The sequence below is a fragment of the Phoxinus phoxinus genome, assembly GCF_949152265.1.
Source record: "Phoxinus phoxinus genome assembly, chromosome: 8".
In the NCBI taxonomy this organism is placed as follows: domain Eukaryota; kingdom Metazoa; phylum Chordata; class Actinopteri; order Cypriniformes; family Leuciscidae; genus Phoxinus; species Phoxinus phoxinus.
In genome coordinates, this window is record NC_136883.1 from 17930028 (window position 1) to 17949626 (window position 19599).

The following is a 19599-nucleotide window of genomic DNA, read 5'->3' on the forward strand; positions in this document are numbered from 1 at the left end:
AAGAAATTGATGGCAAAATTTTTGAAGAAACCGTACAGCACCTTAAAACATCAACCTGCGCCCTTGACACTCTTCCCACATCTTTCTTCAAAAGTGTGTTAAACGGCTTAGAAGCAGATCTCCTAGAAGTGGTAAATGCCTCACTTCTCTCTGGAAGTTTTCCAAACTCCCTGAAAACTGCAGTTGTCAAACCCCTCCTGAAAAAGAGCAATCTGGATAAGACTATATTAAGCAATTATAGGCCGATCTCAAATCTTCCTTTCATTGGCAAGATCATTGAAAAAGTTGTTTTCAATCAGCTGAACAAATTCTTAAGGCGAGACACTACAGGTGAATAGGGTACAATTTAAAAATAATAGATATCACCATGAAACTTCCTCAGTTGATTACTTACACAAGTTCATAAAAAAATGTATTACAAGTTTTTGAAATTTGTATGTTTAATTATGCAAATTAGGTATTATCTCATTAAATATGCACACTTTTGCATATATTTTCGGTAGATAGATCTGAACATATGATAAAGCCAGGTGCAAAATTCTTTTTTCATTTTGTTTACACACAAGATGAAAAAAGATGTTCAGAGGGATTTCAGGATATATGCTTTCATTACCTAGGAAATCAAAATATACTGTCCATAGCCTTAAAAAAATCGATTTTCGCCATATTTTGGGGATTAAAATGTCCCATAAATCAGGCCAGGAATGATTTATTAACAAATCCCTCTGAACATATCTTCAGAAGACTGCTAAGTATATAACTGGAAAATGTGGTGTACATAGGTGCTACATAGGCTGAGATGTTTCTACTGGAGGATGACAAAAAAACCATTTTGAGAAAAAGGCATTTAAAGATTTGTAATGTAAAAAATCATACTTTTTTTAGTAGAAACAACTATTTACTGACACAATATCTTATCAAATAATTAGCAACAACAATACAAACCACCTAAATCACATCAAAACTTATTAACACAGCATTTATGGCCTTAAAAACAGTCAAAAACACACATCTAAATGTCAGAGCGCGTCACGTGATGCATCTGAACCAATCACGTTGTCAGAAATTGACATCAGCCAATGAGATTTCGCTTTTAGGGTTAAATGCTCATTTTACTTTCACGATTGGTTGCTGATTAAAAGGAAATGACCATATTTGGATCCGACAGCATTGTACAGAAGAGAGAGAGCTTTTCAGACGTGTGCGTGATTAAAGGAAGAACACAGAGATCGCGGAGCAGCACGTTGATTTAGAACGCCAACTTTTGTTGAATTTCGGAGAAATCTACAGACGCAAATAGACAAAGTGTAGTAAAATAAAGACCTAAATGTGTATTTTGGACTTTTTTGCTCCACAAGTCTGAAAGAAGACATGTTATTGAAGACAAATAGCCCAAAATCTCAAAATTGACCAGTGAAAAAAAAACGATGTTTTTGCCTGCCGTGTCTCGCCTTAAGCTCAAATGGATACTTTGACAATGTTCAATCTGGTTTCCGATCGCATCACAGCACAGAGACACAGCGCTCATACAGATAATTACTGATATTCGCTTAAATACTGATACAGGCAAATTATCAGTGCTGGTTCTACTCGACCTCAGTGCTGCTTTTGACACTGTGGATCACAACATACTTCTTGACAGGCTGGAAAACTGGGTGGGGCTTTCTGGGATAGTCCTAAAATGGTTCAGGTCATACTTAGAAGCGAGAGGTTATTATGTGAGTATAGGAGACCATAAGTCTGAGTGGACATCCATGACATGCGGAGTTCCTCAAGGCTCAATTATTGCGAATGTACTCCTATTCAACCTGTACATGCTTCCAATGAGCCAAATAATGAGATAGAACCAAATCTCTTACCACAGCTATGCAGATTACACACAGATCTACTTAGCCCTATCGCCTAACGATTACAGCCCCATTGACTCCCTGTTCCAATGCATTGATGAAGTAAACAGTTAGATGTGCCAAAACTTTCTTCAGTTAAACAAAGACAAAACTGAAGTCATTGTGTTTGGAAACAAAGATGAAGTTCTCAAGGTGAATGCATACCTTCACTCTAGAGGTCAAACAACTAAAAATAAAGTCAGGAATCTTGGGGTGTCTTTAGAGTCAGACCTTAGCTTCAGTAGTCATGTCAAAGCAATAACTAAATCAGCATACTATCATCTAAAAAATATTGCAAGAATTAGATGCTTTGTTTCCAGTCAGGACTTAGAAAAACCTGTGCATGCTTTCATCACCAGCAGGGTGGATAATTGTAATGGACTCCTTACTGGCCTTCCCAAAAAGACCATAAGACAGTTGCAGCTCATACAGAACGCTCCTGCCAGGGTTCTGAGCAGAACCAGAACATTTGAACACATCACACCAGTCCTCGGGTCTTTACACTGGCTTCCAGTCACATTTAGGATTGATTTTAAAGTATTATTACTGGTATATAAATCATTTAATGGCCTAGGACCTCAATACATTGCAGATATGCTCACTGAATATAAACCCAACAGATCACTCAGATCATTAGGATCACATCAACTAGAAATACCAAGGGTTCACTCACAGCAAGGAGAGTCCGCTTTTAGCTATTATGCCAGCCGCAGCTGGAACCAGTTTCCAGAAGAGTTCAGGTGTGCTCCTACAGTAGCCACATTCAAATCCAGACTCAAAACACATCTGTTTAGCTTTGCATTTACTGAATGAGCATTGTAGAACAGTATTTGAATGACGATATTAAAGTTTTCGTCTGAGAAAGAACTAAGAATGTGAATGCAGGGCTAAGGAAAGTGAAAAGAATGTGCAAGTAAATGAAAGAGAAAAGAAAGTTGATAGATGTAAGTCGTAAGAAGATTGAAAGAGAAAAGAAAGTTGATCAAGTTAAGTTACTTTATTGTCCTCCTTGAGGCAAATTGTTTTGCAGCAAAACAGTTAAGTTTGAAAACATATACAATCACGCACACAATACAGATACGAGAAAAACTCTGCCTTCTTGCTGGCGTTAAAAACAAGATAAAAACATTACAGCAGACATCAAAGCGTAATATGTTATGTACGCTTTGATACAGAATTAAAAAGTAGAATAGCCGCGGGTACAAATGAGTGTCTATACCTATTTGTTTTAATTTTGGGAAGTGTCATTCATAGTCCAGATGGCAACATCTGAAATTCAGACTGCAGGGGATGAGTGTTGTCTGGCAGAATCGATTTAACCCTATTTAGCATCTGTAGCTGATAAAGATCCTCCAGACCCTTCTGCTTAGAGCCTGTAATACTGCTGCTCACCTTAATTACCCTTGAAGGGGAATGTTTTTGTTTTATGGTCGTAGATCCGTACCAGCAGATTAAAGACACAAATGACCTGTAGAACAAGGTCATCAGGGACTTGTCTACATTACATTTTGCCAGCTTTCTAAGACAATACAGGCACTGCTGACCTTTCTTACAAAGCAAACTAGTATTTGGCTCGAAGCACAACTTGTCGTCAATAATTGATCCTAAGTACTTGTACTGTTTGACAACTTCTATTTCCTGATCATTTATTCTAGTTGTAACAATATTAGGGATGTTTTGCCTGAAATCAATACACATGTCCTTAGTCTTTGATGCGTTCAGTTCAAGAAAGGCTTCCTTGCACCATCTTTCAAACTGGTCAATGACTGGGCCGTGTGAATTTTCCTCGTTGTTTAACAAGCTGACAATCACCGTGTCGTCTGCAAATTTCACGAAGTGTCTATTTTCAATCTTAGAGCGACAGTCATTTGTGTACAAGATGTAAAGGACGGGGGAAAGAACACACCCCTGCGGTGAGCCAGTTGATATGTTTGTCCGGTCGGAAAAATGGCCATTTACTCTGACCCGCTGTGATCTGTTTGTGAGGAAGTCTAATAGCCAGCCCACAAGGTTGTCCTCCAGTTTAAACTGGTGCAAGAGCTTCTCCGTCAACAGGTGGGGCTGGATAGTATTAAAAGCTGACGAGAAGTCCACGAACAGCAATCTGGCATGATTTTTGTTTCCCTCCAGGTGTTTAAAAATGAGATTCAGTACTGTTACAGTTGCGTCCTGGACTCCTCTGTTAAGTCTGTAAGCAAACTGTAGTGGGTCGAGAAGGCAGTTTGTCCTAGATGTTAATTCAGTCTTTATCAGCTTTTCAAAGGACTTCATCACAAGTGATGTAAGAGCTATGGGTCTGTAATCATTAAAAGTCTTTGGGTAACTGTTTTTTGCAACAGGGACAATAATTGACTGTTTCCATAGGTCGGGGACCTTCTGGTGCAACATAGATTGATTAAAGATGTAATTAAAAATGGGGCCTAACTGTTCCGCACAACATGAAAGAACACGGCCGCCAATATTGTCTGGACCCGGACTTTTTTTGGCTTTACAATGCTTAAAAATGTTCACAACACTCTGTGCAGATATTATTTTGGGGGTGGGACAGTAAGGACTGCTTTTTTCCGGCAATTTCATCACTAAAGTCATGATTATCGAATCTTGAGTAAAATTCATTTAGTTCATGGGCCAGTAATATGTCAGAGGAAAAGCCTTCTAATGCCACCTTTTTCTTTGATTTGTCGTTTAGACCCACCATAGATTTAACACAATCCCACGCTGAACCAAGAAGGTTTTGGCTTAATTTGTGTTCCACCTTAAGTTTATAGTCCCATTTTGCCCTTTTAATTTCACGTTTGATCTCCTTTTGAACGATGTATAGTTCCTGAGAGTTCTTTTCTTTAAATGCTGACTTTTTCTTTTTAGCAGGTCTTTAAGTTGTTTACTCACCCATGGCTTGTTGTTAGGGTATATTTTGACAACTTTTTTAGGGATTACAGTTTCCTCGCAATATGCAACCCAAGAACTAACCACTTCAGTCAGTTCATCAATGTCTTGTGAAGAGTGAACAAATTCTTCCCACAAAGTACAGTCCAGGCAGCCCTGCAGGGCCAGCGTAGCCTCCTCAGACCAGACCTTCACTTGCCTAGTTTCCACTTTAGCCCTCTGGAGGCAAGTGCGGTACACTGGTATGAGATGCACACTGTTATGATCGGCAGAACCCAGGGGAGGTAGAGGGACAGATTTGTAGGCACCTTTGATGGAGCCATAACACTGGTCAAGAATCTTCCCTTTTCTCGTTTCACAGGACACATATTTATAAAAACATTTTAAGATTTTGTCCAGTGAACAGTGATTAAAATCACCTAGTATTAGGTTTGGGGCGTCCGGGGACACTGCCTGCAGTTTCTGAACAGTGCTGTGTATTAATTCTAGTGCAGCATTTTCATTTGCCTTCGGATGAATATAAACAATAGTTACGAAAATCTGCGGAAATTCTCTAGGTAGATAGAAAGGGCGCATGGAGACTTAGAGCAGTTCAATGTCTTTTGTGCAAAGTTTTTCTCTTACTAGCGTTGTTTTGCTCCAGCGCTCGTTAACATACAAGCACACCCCCCCTCCTCGCGACTTACCGGTGGTCGCTGCAACATGGTCCATGCGAAAAGGAACACCAAAACCATCCAGTGCAATACCAGCGTCTGAGTCCGCTTCTCCCAGCCATGTTTCTGTCATGGCCAAGATACAGGCTTCCTTAAATTCATGTTGGTATCGGACATGGGCTTGTAATTCATCCGACTTATTTCTTGGCATTTTGTTCCCCGACAAGGTGCATTGGTAGGGCTCCCGTTTTTTCCGTACTTTTTTCCGTACTTCCATTTAATGTCAGCGGTGTTCGGGATGGTTAGATCTGGCGGTGGACTAGAGTTCGCTTGTAGATCGAACTTCAACAAGGTGTCCCGGCTGTATATGATCCGAGACCGTGAGGCTTCCGTCCAGCTCAAAGTTTCCCATAACAGCACCAGCAGTATACATGCAACAGTCCACTCCATTTTAACGAACCAAGAAACAATCGCCACAGAGGTAATCAAGTAGGGAGTTTTACGGATGTGTACGAAAACAAAACAGTTGCATTCAAATTAAGTTTAAAAGGAAGGCACTCCAAATGACTTTAAACAAAGTTTTTACAAACAAACAAGCAACAGACACTCCTCACACTGTTTTTGCTGATGTAAGTCGTAAGAAGATTGAAAGAGAAAAGAAAGTTGATACATGTAAGTCGTAAGAAGATCCTTTTAAAATAAATATCTATAATAGCTACCGGTTGATGTAAAATACGTCCGACTGTTTGCACTGTGTTTTATTATTTTATTTCCCAAACTGTGATTCAGGAAGATTTTATTAATTTTTAGGGCTGTCTGATTGGAAGATTTTTTGAAGGGGAACGGGAGAGCTTCACTCCGACGAGGCGAGTGAAGATTAGCTATACTATGGAGAGTATAAAGGTTCGCTGTTTGTTTAAAACAGCAAAATTGAAACGTGCTCTGTGGGGGCCCCACTGGGCAATACTGGTGTAAGACACCACCCCAGCAGAGGACGTCCCTGGATTGTAGGTCCAGTGGCACCGCAAACCTGCTCAATCACTTCCATCTCAGATAGGGGTGATTATTAATTATCAGGGCTGTCTGATTGGAAGAGATTTTGAAGGGGAACGGGAGAGCTTCACTCCGACGAGGCGAGTGAAGATTATCTATACTACGGAGAGTATAGAGGTTCGCTGTTTGTTTAAAACAGCAAAAGTGAAACGTGGTCTGTGGGGGACACCACCCCAGCAGAGGACATCCCTGGATTGTAGGTCCAGTGGCACCGCAAACCTGCTCAATCACTTCCATCTCAGATAGGGTTTTAATTATTCTTATTTCTTTTGATTATTTTAATTTCTTCTATGTAAAGCACTTTGAATCACCACTGCTTAGCTTTGCATTTACTGAATGAGCACTGTGCCACTGTTCGTCCGACTGTTTGCACTGTATTTTATTTTCCAAACTGTTTTAATTATTCTTATTTATTTTATTATTTATGAAATTATTTCAATTTCTTCTATGTAAAGCACTTTGAATTAGATTAGATTAGATAGACTTTATTAATCCCACACTGGGGAAATTCATTTGTTACAGCAGCTCAAGTAAAGTAAAAAAATAAAATAAATAAAATAAAAGTAAAAATACAAAAATATGAAGAATGGAAAAAGAATAGACTAAAACTAATTACAATAATAGTAATAAAATAAAACTGCTGTATTCACACAATTACCAACCATATGTAAACAGACAGTCTATAAACACAAATATACAAGTAACTATAATACGAATGAATAAAGGTAACATATTGCACAGTTGAAGTTGACAAAAAATGATAAATAGATAAAGAAATATACATAGTGCAGAATATTGTCCATTACTACTCAAAAATTCAGCAGCAATTAGCAGTGCTGCATTATGATGTTGCATTAAAGAGTCTAACTGCTACTGGGATGAAGGACCTGCGGAAGCGCTCCGTCTTGCACTGAGGGTGCAGCAGTCTGCTACTGAAGGAGCTGCTCAGAGAGCTCACAGTCTCATGTAGGGGGTGAGAGGAGTTGTCCATAATAGATGCCAGCCTGGCTAACATCCTCCTCTCCCCCACCTCCTCTATGGTATCCAGATGGCAGCCCAGGACAGAGCTAGCCTTCATCACCAGTTTGTTTAGTCTTTTCCTGTCCCTTTCTGTGCTCCCAGCTCCCCAGAAGGCTATGGCATAAAAGATTGCAGACGCCACCACAGAGTCATAGAAAGTTTTTAATAGAGACCTTCACACACCGAAGGAATTAAGCCTCCTCAGCAGGTGGAGACGGCTTTGGCCCTTCTTGTACAGGACTTCTGTGTTTGTGGACCAGTCAAGTTTCTTATTTAGGTGAACCCCCAGGTATTTGTACGTCTCCACCATCTCAATGTCGACAACCTGGATGTTCACCGGTGCAGCACCCGGCGGCCTCCGACGAAAGTCAACCACCATCTCCTTTGTCTTGCTGGCGTTGATGTGAAGATGATTTGACTCACACCAGTTGACAAAATCCCTGATGACCTCCCGGTACTCCTGGTCATTCTCCTCTGATACCCTCCCAACAATGGCAGTATCATCAGAGAACTTCTGCATGTGACAGCTGCTTGTGTTATGCCTGAAGTCCGCTGTGTACAGGGTGTAGAGGAAAGGAGCGAGCACTGTCCCCTGTGGAACTCCTGTGCTACTCATCACCACATCAGACACACAGTCCTGTAGCCTCACATACTGTGGTCTGTCAGTGAGGTAATTGATGGTCCATGTAGACAGGGGTTGGTCAACACCAGCTCCCAATAGCTTCCCCCAGAGCAGCGATGGTTGAATTGTATTGAAAGCACTGGAGAAGTAAAAAAACATGACCCTCACAGTGCTCCCAGTTTTCTCCAGATGTGACAGTGCTCTATATGAAAGATAGATGATGGCATCCTCCACCCCTATGCCTGGTTGGTAAGCAAACTGTAGGGGGTCCAGTTCTGAACTCACCACGGTTCTCAGGTGTCGTAGTACAATCCTCTCCAATGTTTTCATCAGGTGAGAAGTTAAGGCCACCGGTCTGAAGTGGTTGGGCTCCCTGGGATGTGCATTTTTAGGAACTGGAACAACACACGATGTCTTCCACAGGACTGGAACTCGCTCCAGACTCAGGCTCAGGTTAAAGATGTAATGGATGACCTCACTGAGCTGATCTGCACACTCTTTAAGCATTCTGGAGCCTTTCTTGACTTGATCTTTTTTAGCTCCTTCTTCACCTGATTGACTGTTAGAGAGAGACTGCTAGAGGGTGGTATAGACGCTCCCATGAGAGAAGGCTGGGGGGAGGGATGTGAAACATCAATAAATGAGGAATCAGTGGACAGTTGTAAAGTAGGGGGTACTGATGTCTCAGAAGCCCTGAGCTGAGGGGGGATGAATTGGTCTGCCGTAGCCAGAGAGGGAAAGGTTGAGTCACCGACAGGTCTGAAGTCCGGTTGGAGGTGGAAGGAGAGGGGGTAGAATCAAATCTATTGAAAAAAAGATTTAATTCATTTGCCCTGTCACAATCACCAGAAACAGAGCCTTTGCCACTGACTTTGTTCTGACCAGAGATGGTTTTCAGACCCTTCCAGACCTCCCTTGTATTGTTTTGTTGGAGGCGTGACTCTAACTTCTTCCTGTAAATGTCCTTTCCTTTCCTAATCTCCCATCTTAGCTGTTTTTGAACCCTCCTCAACTCTTCTTTTTCCCCAGATTTAAAAAGCCTTTTCTTCTCATTCAGCAGGGCTTTGAGTTTAGGAGTCACCCAAGGTTTGTTGTTGGAGAAACACCAAACCTTCTTATTAGGTATGGTGCTCTCCACACAGAAATTAATGTAGTCAGTAACACAGTGAGTGAGAGTGTCAATGTCCTCCCCATGAGAATTACAGAGCATTTCCCAGTGCTTCTCTCAGTGCTTCACTGGCCTCCACAGACCATTCCCTCACATACCTAATGGTGGGGGGTTGTTTACTCACCAAAGGTTTGTAGGCAGACAGGAGATGGACCAGGTTGTGATCTGAGCGGCCCAACGGGGGGAGGGGTGAAGAGCTATATGCCTCTTTAATGTTGGCATACAGCAGATCCAGTGTTTTATTGGCCCTTGTGTGGCATTTAACATACTGGGTGAAGATTGGAAGTGTTGAGGACAAGAGAGCATGATTAAAGTCTCCGGAGATAAGAAAGAAGGACTGTGGATGCGATGTCTGCAGCTGTGACACGACTCTGTGAAGGAGCTCACATGCAGCTGAAGCATCAGCTGAGGGGGGGGATGTAAACAGTTATTGCAATAGTGTGTGAAAACTCCCTCGGAATGTAATAAGGGCGCATGCTAACCGCTAGCAACTCAATGTCTTTAGTACAGAGCTGCTCCTTAACACTGATGTGCCCAGGGTTGCACCATCTGTTGTTCACAAACATCGCAATTCCCCCACCCTTCCTCTTACCGCTCTCATTTGCTCTCCTGTCCACTCTCACAAGCTGAAAGCCATCCAGTGAAACCAGTGAGTCCGTAGTGAGTTCATTCAGCCACGTCTCCGTGAAGCACATGACACTGCACTCCCTGTATTCCCTCTGCAGCCGGATTAGCGCCGTTAGCTCTTCCATCTTATTGGGGAGAGACCTCACGTTCCCCATGATAACAGACGGGATGCACGGTTTGTACCATCTTTTCCTTTCTCAACGTTTAACTCCCGCTCTGCATTACCACAATTACCACTGTGTATGAAATGTGCTATATAAATAAACTTGCCTTGCCTTGATTGTTCTTTGGGGTGTCCCTGGTCCTGGAGGTGGTTGTCCTCTCCGATCCAGGCCTCGACCCCCGCCATGTTACTTGTCGTTTCTCGTGGAGTGAGGAATCCCAAGATCTGAGGAAACTTCCACCTCTTCCCAGACCCTGCTGCTGACCCACTCCTCTTCTCCATCTCCTTCCTCTTCTCCTTCAGGTACGTGTCCCTGAGGCTTTTCCACTTTTTACGGCAGACATCCTCTGAATAAACACATTATCTTGTTAGTGAAAAGCAGTTGTATATTTGCGGGAAAATAGTTGTAAACTAGCAGCATGGCAGCTTGCTAGCTGGTTAGTAGGTCAATAACGTTTATATTAAATTTTTATATCTTACAACTTACCAGGTTGTACCATCTTCTCACTTATCTTATCCAAGCGAGGTCCTTTTTGTTCCTGTCTCTATAAAAATACGAACTTGAGTCGTATAACTCTGTGTGAGCACTCACAGCCAAAATGAGTTTCTCCTCCATTTTGAATGAGTGACTTCGAGCAGGAGTTTGTTATGCTATGTCACTTTATACCACGTGAAGCAAGCAGGCTCCTGATTGGTTAACGTGGCGCGAATTGTCGGAGAAGTTCAGATTTTTCAACTTGGGCAGCAGACGCGAATTTGCGTCAAACGCGTGAATGCACAAAACGCACTACATAAATCATTCGCGCGTAACGCGCCAGACGCTCAATTTGCGCCATTCGCGAGATTCGCGCCATCCATGAGGCGTATTCGCGTCTACCGCGCCGCACTCTACGCCTCATTCTCGCCGCAGGAGTCTTTGCATTGACTTAACCCTGTAGGCGCCACGGTCGAGTTTACTCGACAAGATGCGGCACTGAATAAAACGGCCGATTTTGTCAAATAGGGTGTCAAATTTCCTTCGACCTCCCATCCACTAGTTGGCAGACATGTTATACTTAATCCCCAACTCAAAAAAACGTCATGCTTTTATACAAAATCTTCGAGCTAGAGCGCATTGAATCAGTGCGAACAAAAGCGGAGCTAGTGTGCGAGTGAGCCATTTTATCAGAGCAATATTGTCAACGTCAGCGAGTATTTGCATTAGATTATTATTATTATTATTATTATTATTATTATTATCTAATTGCATCAATAAAGCTTACCCACAATGAAGTGTTGGGTCTTCTATTCGCGGACCCTGATTCTGAAGGGAAATATCTGCATTCAGAAGTTGATGGTAATTATGAAAGTGAAAGTATAGCGCGTACGTTACACCAAGCACAAACGGTGAATCCTTTGCCCAATGTAGATGGTCCTCAGTGGTTTGAAACGGATTTCATGTGCTTTTTTGGACTGATAATCTGAACGTAGCCTATGTCAGGATAAGAAGTAGAAGGAAGAATTGCAGTAAGGGCTTGAGAAGCTAGCTCGTTCGGATCTTTACCACATATTAAGTTTAGTTTGTCAAAATTTCGCACTCTTTCCTGCTTACTAAGTCCTTCTCTATATGATTTCGCAGCTTCCACGTGTTTTTTCTGTGGTTTATTAGTGCAACAATGTGTTTGTCATGGGTGACAATATGAGGTGGCGGAACTATTATTTTGGGCCTTAGCCCCCCGGGGAACACTTCCAGGGTGAGATCCAGGACCTCTCCGGTTCCGGTAACATCACTCCGGTTCCCGGTAAATGCACATCAGGTGCACAGTGTAAGGGCGTGGATCGCTGATTGGGGCGCGCGCCACGCCAACACAGTTAAATGGCCATTGTTTGTGTGGTTCGGAGAAGACAAACGGCGCGGTCGTGCTGGTTGAAGCCATCGGCGAACAAGGGGAGTACAGCGGGGCACAGTAAACGTGGGTCGGCAGCAGCGCGAGGTGAATGGAAGAGGAGAGACCTGTGGAACAAACGGAGAGTTAAGTGACAACTTGGGCTGAAGCGAAGTATATGAAGAATGCGTATGATCATGATGGCTGTTGTATTGTGGAGCCAGTTAGTATCTGAAGTATTGTTGCATAGGAAGTGTTCTAGGATTGGCTTTTTGACGAGATGCTAAGATAAAGATGGATGAGACGCCGCGCTGAAGCCCGACTTGTGAGTGAAGTGATTTATGATCTCTTAAAGTGTGTTCACGTATGTTTGCCTGTGTGGATTGCAGTGTACACGAGGGTGGGAGTGTAATGCCTAGGTCGTCCGGTGGTCCGGCCTAATTCATCCTTCAACAACATCTGAAAAGGGAAGTATCACCGTGCTATCGAACTTGTTTACTGTTATAATCCATAAAACACCGTCTTGATAAAGAAGAGATGCAGCTCTATTTAAATCTGTTTACTGTTGTAATGCATCATTGAATGAACCCTTGGGAAGAGAAGTACCACAGTTGGATTGAAACCCATCATTATCATACTTAGGCTACCATTGGTATACTGCCTCTGCAAGAAAGTATCATCGCCTTTTGGAACTCAACTACCATTATCCTTACCTTTAATTCTCCTTGCCTGAGCCCCACAGAGAAGCAGTTCCGCTGCAAACACGCTGATGAGCGACCGAGTTCCATTCTCTCTGTCTGAGCCCCACAGAGAAGCAGTTACGCTGCAGTCACGTTGGTGAGCAACCTTACCTTTAATTCTCTCTGCCTGAGCCCCACAGAGAAGCAGTTACGCTGCAGACACGTTGGTGAGCAACCTTACCTTTAATTCTCTCTGCCTGAGCCCCACAGAGAAGCAGTCACGCTGCAAGCACGCTGATGAGCGACCGAGTTCCATTCTCTCTGCCTGAGCCCCACAGAGAAGCAGTTCCGCTGCAAACACGCTGATAAGCGACTGAGGACCATTCTCTCTGCCTGAGCCCCCTAGAGAAGCAGTTACGCTGCAGTTACAATGGTGAGCAACCTTACCTTTAATTCTCCTTGCCTGAGCCCCACAGAGAAGCAGTTCCGCTGCAAACACGTTGATGAGCGACCGAGTTCCATTCTCTCTGTCTGAGCCCCACAGAGAAGCAGTTACGCTGCAGTCACGTTGGTGAGCAACCTTACCTTTAATTCGCTCTGCCTGAGCCCCACAGATAAGCAGTTACGCTGCAAGCACGCTAATGAGAGACTGAGTTCCATTCTCTCTGCCTGAGCCCCACCGAGCAGCAGTTACGCTGCAAGCACGCTGATGAGCGACCGATTTCCATTCTCTCTGCCTGAGCCCCCTGGAGAAGGAGCTACGCTGCGGTTAAGCTGGTGAGCGACCGAGTCCCATTATTTCTGTCTGAGCCCCCCCGAGAAGCAGTCGCACTGAAGAGTGGCCCCCTTGTGTGACCAATTGAGTGTTACGGAGTTCAGTGGCCTTGGAATCTATCCAGGCCTGCACAATGAAACCCCCCTGCTCAGCATACCCTCGAACTTTTTAACTTAATGAAAATATCTCTTTTTTTAAATCTATTCTCTGGTCTCTTTGTCCGTTCATTGGTGTACCTGTGGTGTCGGCTCCTCGCGGTGGGGTGCGGGTCCGTCCGGGGTGTGGGCCAGTCCATTCCGGCCCCCTGTGTATGTACGACATGTTCAGTCGTACATACACAGTGCAATCCATGCTGTTGTTTACATCTGAGTGCCTCCATAATGGCCGCGCATCCGGGTTACCGCCCAGAGCGTGACGTTGGTGAAAACCCTCTATAGTAAAAGTTGTTTTAGCAATTTTCAACCACTGAATATTTTCTTTCAACTTCCATGTTTTCTAATCAGCTATTTTAGAAGGAAACATAATTACATTTAAAAATATCTAAAGTAATTGTACGAACTTGCAGCTAAAGCCCAGCCCACTTCCTGTTTTATCCTAAAACAAATATGAATAATTTTGCGAATGTTACAGATACATACAGATACAAATATTGGCTCCGCTGCACACCCCTAGCACAAAAACTCGAGACATTACCACTAAACGACCAGTATCGGTAGATGTCATTCTGAATAATTGGATTTCGGAATTGATGTAAATAGTTTGTATCGGTGCATCCCTAGACCTATATGTTTCTTCCATAATGAAACAACTGCAAAAAGTGAACTAGAGTAATTGATGTATTATGCCAACCCCAAAGGGTATTTTTAGATATGATAAAAGGTAGCACTACCCTTGTTCTGCCTCAGAGGTTCCTGCCCTGCATACATATTGGCATGGCAAAGAGGACTGTGTCACTGCAGCTACTGCTGCTGGTGGTGTATGGGGTCTGTTTGCCAGCTTCAGCACAAGTCTGCAGACTGCTTGGTCAGCCTGACCTTCCTTTACTTTCAGCAGAAAGAAACATCAACATTGGGACAATTTTCTCACTTCACAAAAGTCCTCTTTTACAAAACCATAATTTCACTTTCAAACCAGAGCAAACAACATGTGGCAGGTCTGTATAATAATGACTCTGTAAGACCTTGACACGAGAATTTTGAAAAAAAATTATTGAACGTATTTGAGATGATTCATTGCAGACTATAACAAAATCGACTGATGCTTTATTTTCACAGCTTGAACTTGCGTGAATTTAAATTTCTTCAGACACTAATTTTTGCTATTGAGGAGATTAATAACAGCACACAACTGTTGCCTGGTGTTTCTTTGGGCTATAAGATATATGACTCATGTGGCTCAATACCTAAGGCTATCTTCTCAGGCATGGCTTTGATGAACGGTTATAAAGAAACTTTGAGTGATACGTCTTGTTCTAGACCTCCAGCTGTTCATGCCATTGTTGGAGAGTCAAACTCCTCTCCCACCATAGCCTTGGCATCTGTAGTTGGTCCATTCAGCTTACCTATTGTAAGAACTCTTATCTGCTGTTTTTTATCATGTTGAATCAGTGTATGATGAACATCACTGTTATACTAGAACATGCACTATAAACATATGCTTATTTATGTCATATTTACCCATTGAAAAAAAGTACATAGAAAGCAATGTGGTAAATTTAGTTTAGTAAATTTAGACTGCAGCACAGTATGTATAGTTAAAAAAAAGTATGTGGGAAAAAATCTATCTGATTATACATTTATTTGTGTGTGTGTGTAGATCAGTCATTTTGCCACATGTGCATGCCTGAGTAACAGAAAAAGGTATCGATCCTTCTTCAGAACAATTCCCAGTGATTATTACCAAAGCAGAGCACTGGCTCAGCTTTTCAAGCACTTTGGCTGGACTTGGGTTGGGACGGTCAGGAGTCGCAGTGACTATGGTAATAATGGCATTGCAGCATTTGAGGAGGCTGCAAAAAAAGAAGGGATTTGTATTGAATATACAGAGGCCGTATTTAAAACTGACCCAGAAGAGCAGTTTCTGAAAACATTAGAAGTGGTAAAAAAGGGCACAGCCAGAGTGGTGCTGGCTTTTATGGCATTCGGAGATTTTGTCATCCTCCTTAGAGTAATTGCAAAACACAACATCACTGGCATACAGTGGGTTGGCAGTGAATCCTGGATCACTTCTCGAAATCTTGCAGAAACAAAGGAATACAGTTTCCTTTCTGGAGCTGTGGGTTTTGCTATAGCAAATGCTCAGATTGTGGGCCTGCGCGAGTTCCTACTGAATGTGCATCCTGATCAAGAACCAAAAAATAAACTTTTAAAAGAATTCTGGGAAACTGTTTTTTTGTGCTCTTTTGGGAACAGCGGCAGTGGTGGCTGTACTGGCTCAGAGAGACTGGCAGAGCTGCAAAATGAATATATTGATGTATCAGAGCAACGAATCGAGCATAAAGTTTACACTGCAGTGTATGCTGTCGCACATACACTACATAATATGTTAAAAGACTTTGGATCCTTCACCAACAGCAACAAAGGAGACCGCCCCACACCACAAAAGGTATGCAGGAGCACAAAAGTAAGGGGTAAAAAACTAAATCAAGATGAAATTAATAATGTTTCTGTGTTTTCCACTTAGGTGTTAGAATATATGAAAGGTGTGAGCTTCACTGTTAAAACAGGTGAGAAAGTTTTCTTTGATGCAAGTGGTGATCCAGTGGCGAGATATGACCTGGTGAACTGGCAGCCTGCTGAGGATGGAAGTCTGCAGTTTAAGCATGTGGGTGTCTATGACAGCTCACTGCCTTCAGAGAAACATCTTAAAGTCAATCAGGAACATGTGCTATGGGCAGGAAACAGTGGACTGGTACATAAATTATTGAGATCAAGTCAAATATCTGTTTGAATTATGAAAAGCACAGCCATTAGAGAACTTAATTTTCAACAATTTTATTGATCTGACTGTACTGATGCTGTTGTATGAGAACTGAACTGAGCTAGACGATGACATCACTGTTTTCTGCAGAACTGCTTTATAGATTAAATAAACTAATTTAATAATTGATGATATTTAAAACAGAACTGAATCAACACTGAACTGACTTCAGCTGAACAACAGACGAAATTCATAATTTTCCTATTATCACTGTAAAGCTACTTTGAAACAATCTGTATTGTATGAAGCACTATATAAATAAAGGTGACTTGACTAACAGTCATTTAAATTAAAATGCCTGCAAATATATAGACGCAGAGTAAAGAAAAATGGATTCCACAATTTCAAGCAAATAATTTAACAATTCAAATCATAATTTGGCTCTTATGAAAACTTTTTTCCCTCATAGTTGCCTGTGTCCATGTGCAGTGAGAGCTGTCCCCCTGGCACTAGGAAGGCTGTGCAAAAAGGAAGACCTGTCTGCTGTTATGACTGTATTCCATGTGCAGAGGGAGAAATCAGTAATGGCACAGGTAAAATAGTACATGCTGAATAACTCTCGCGAATATGTGAAAAAGTGAAGTGCAATACTCTCCATTGGTCAAGTGACTTCATGATGCACTTCCCATTTGAATAATTTTATTCATATTCCTTCACAGATTCTAGTGTCTGCTCTCCTTGTGATTTGGAGTACTGGTCAAATGAAAGCAAAGACAGATGTGTGTTAAAAGTGGTTGAATTCCTTTCCTATACAGAAATCATGGGGATGGTGCTTTGTATTTTCTCTTTTATTGGGGTGTTATTAACAGCAATTGTATCTTCTCTGTTTTATCTTCATAAAGAAACACCTATTGTCAGAGCCAACAACTCAGAGCTGAGCTTCCTGCTGCTCTTCTCATTGACTCTGTGTTTTCTCTGTTCACTTACTTTCATTGGACGGCCCACTGAGTGGTCCTGTATGTTGCGTCACACAGCATTTGGCATCACTTTTGTCCTCTGTATTTCCTGTGTTCTGGGGAAAACAATTGTGGTGTTAATGGCTTTCAGGGCTACACTTCCAGGAAGTAATGTCATGAGATGGTTTGGGCCACTTCAACAGAGACTCAGTGTTGTTTTCTTAACATTAATACAGGTGGTTATCTGTGTGCTTTGGTTAAAAATATCCCCTCCTTTCCCATATATGAATTTGAGCTATTACAGAGAAAAAATCATTTTAGAATGTAACTTAGGTTCAGCTGTTGGTTTCTGGGCTGTTTTGGGTTATACTGGCCTGGTATCAATCTCATGTTTCGTTTTAGCTTTTCTTGCCCGGAAACTCCCTGATAACTTCAATGAAGCCAAGTTCATCACATTCAGTATGCTCATATTCTGTGCTGTCTGGCTCACATTTATCCCAGCTTATGTTAGTTCTCCTGGGAAATTTACTGTAGCTGTTCAGATATTTGCAATTTTAGCTTCAAGTTTTGGTTTACTATTATGCATATTTGCCCAAAAATGTTACATAATTTTGCTAAAACCTGAGAAAAACACAAAGAAACAAATTATGGGGAAATCTTAATCTAAAGATCTTTAGTTTAAATCTTGTTATTGAGCAAAATAGATGATTAAATAAATACATTACTGCTAGAAAATTCAGCACAAGAAAACCAAGAGATAACTACCGTAACTGATAAAAATAGATAAGTATTTTGTGTCAGGAAATAGTCAAAAGAATGCCTTCATACAAAAACATTCTTTATAATGTATAAACTGGTAGATTCCCATGTCTTATAGTAATGGAAGCTACACAATAGCAGCAATACTTTCAGGGCTGTCTGACCATTAAGTTCTGCTCTCCACAGGCTGTGGCAGGCTCTGCAGTGTAGGCCGGGTCAGCACTAGGCACAGTGGAATCTTTGTGACCATCTTCATGGCAGCCATGTTCTGGACCAGCATTATTTACTTCCTAATAAAAAATGACATTGACTTTTTGCAATTAACAAGAAATTGACATTTCATTTAATGGCCTTTTTTTGGGAATAAACATCATTGAATATTTCCTCCAGTAAGCCATATTGCATTTTATTGGTTTTATAATTTAAATGTACACCATTTTGTGCATGATGTATATTAAACTTCATACATATGTCATATTAAATGCAAACTGTAGACAAATTTATTTTATTGGCAGTTTGTTAATCAATCCATTCCACTTCATGCTCCAGTAGCCTACTGTTCCCTTTCGAGGGAACTCGCACTGCGTTGGAACGACACTTTGGGGAACGCCCCTCATGACGTAACGTGTGTCGACATACATGGAAGCTACAAAGGGACGCTGGCACACAACAGTGTTAGCTTTAGTTCCCTTTCGTAGGGAACTCGCACTGCGTAGTTGAAAACGACTCTTTGGGGACGCTCCCTAAGCGTACGCCTCTGAAGTATGAATGAAACTAATCCAATCCTGATTGGTGTTGCGTCGTGACGTAACATGTGACGGCATAACCGGATGCATAAAAGTGTCGCCGGCCCACACACACATTACCTTTCGCTCTTCAGCAAGCGCTCTCGGTTTTTGTCTGTCTGATCCAGTCACTGTATTATGGCGAGTGAGCAATTTATTAGATGTGTGCACCCCTGCCCAAAATCTATTACGAGTGGGGACACGCATCAGTTGTGTGTGAATTGTTTGGGAGTGCAACACGCACGGGCAGCTCTCGAGGGGGCTGTCTGTGATCTCTGTGAAACACTCCCTATCAGTACTGCGCTCGCGTTCCCTGTGGTTCAGGTCCCGCGTCCGTTGAGGCGGCGCGGTGACTCAGATCGCGGGGTTCGCAAAGGGATCTTGCAGACGAGGATGAGACTGCTGCGGCACTTTCTCATTCTACATCTGAAGGTTCTAAGGCTCCCGTTCATGGTGCAGAAGCCTGCGCTGCGGCTTCTTCTGCCCATGACGAGACTCAATGTTTGAACTATCTGCTTCTGAGGGAGTGGATGTGTTCAGCATCGAGGCGGCCGGAGGAGCGTGAGTTAAATTCACCAGCTCACGTTCCCCGTGGTTCGGGGCGACTCAGATCGCGGGGTTTGCAATAGGATCTTGCAGATGAGAATGAGACTTTGAAGGTTCTGTGGCTCCCTTTCATGGTGCAGAAGCCCGCGCTGCGGCTTCTTCTGCCTGTGATGAGAACCTGATGTTTGAACTATACACTTCTGAGGGAGTGGATGTGTTCAGCATCAACGCGGGTG

General features: G+C 42.4%; 2 protein-coding genes across 2 annotated transcripts in view; one reads left to right on the plus strand and one right to left on the minus strand.

The window, feature by feature from the left end:
- LOC307002810 (uncharacterized protein) overlaps positions 1 to 19599 on the minus strand; it is a 185218-nt gene that overhangs the window by 92057 nt on the left and 73562 nt on the right. The window lies entirely within an intron of this gene.
- LOC307002764 (extracellular calcium-sensing receptor-like) lies at positions 14331 to 18296 on the plus strand (the record flags this gene model as incomplete). Its single annotated transcript, XM_079620676.1, has 6 exons — positions 14331 to 14551; positions 14673 to 14964; positions 15214 to 16002; positions 16081 to 16308; positions 16787 to 16910; positions 17037 to 18296. 6 exons carry the CDS (start codon positions 14331 to 14333, stop codon positions 17933 to 17935), a joined length of 2553 nt encoding a protein of 850 aa, XP_079476802.1. The 3' UTR covers positions 17936 to 18296.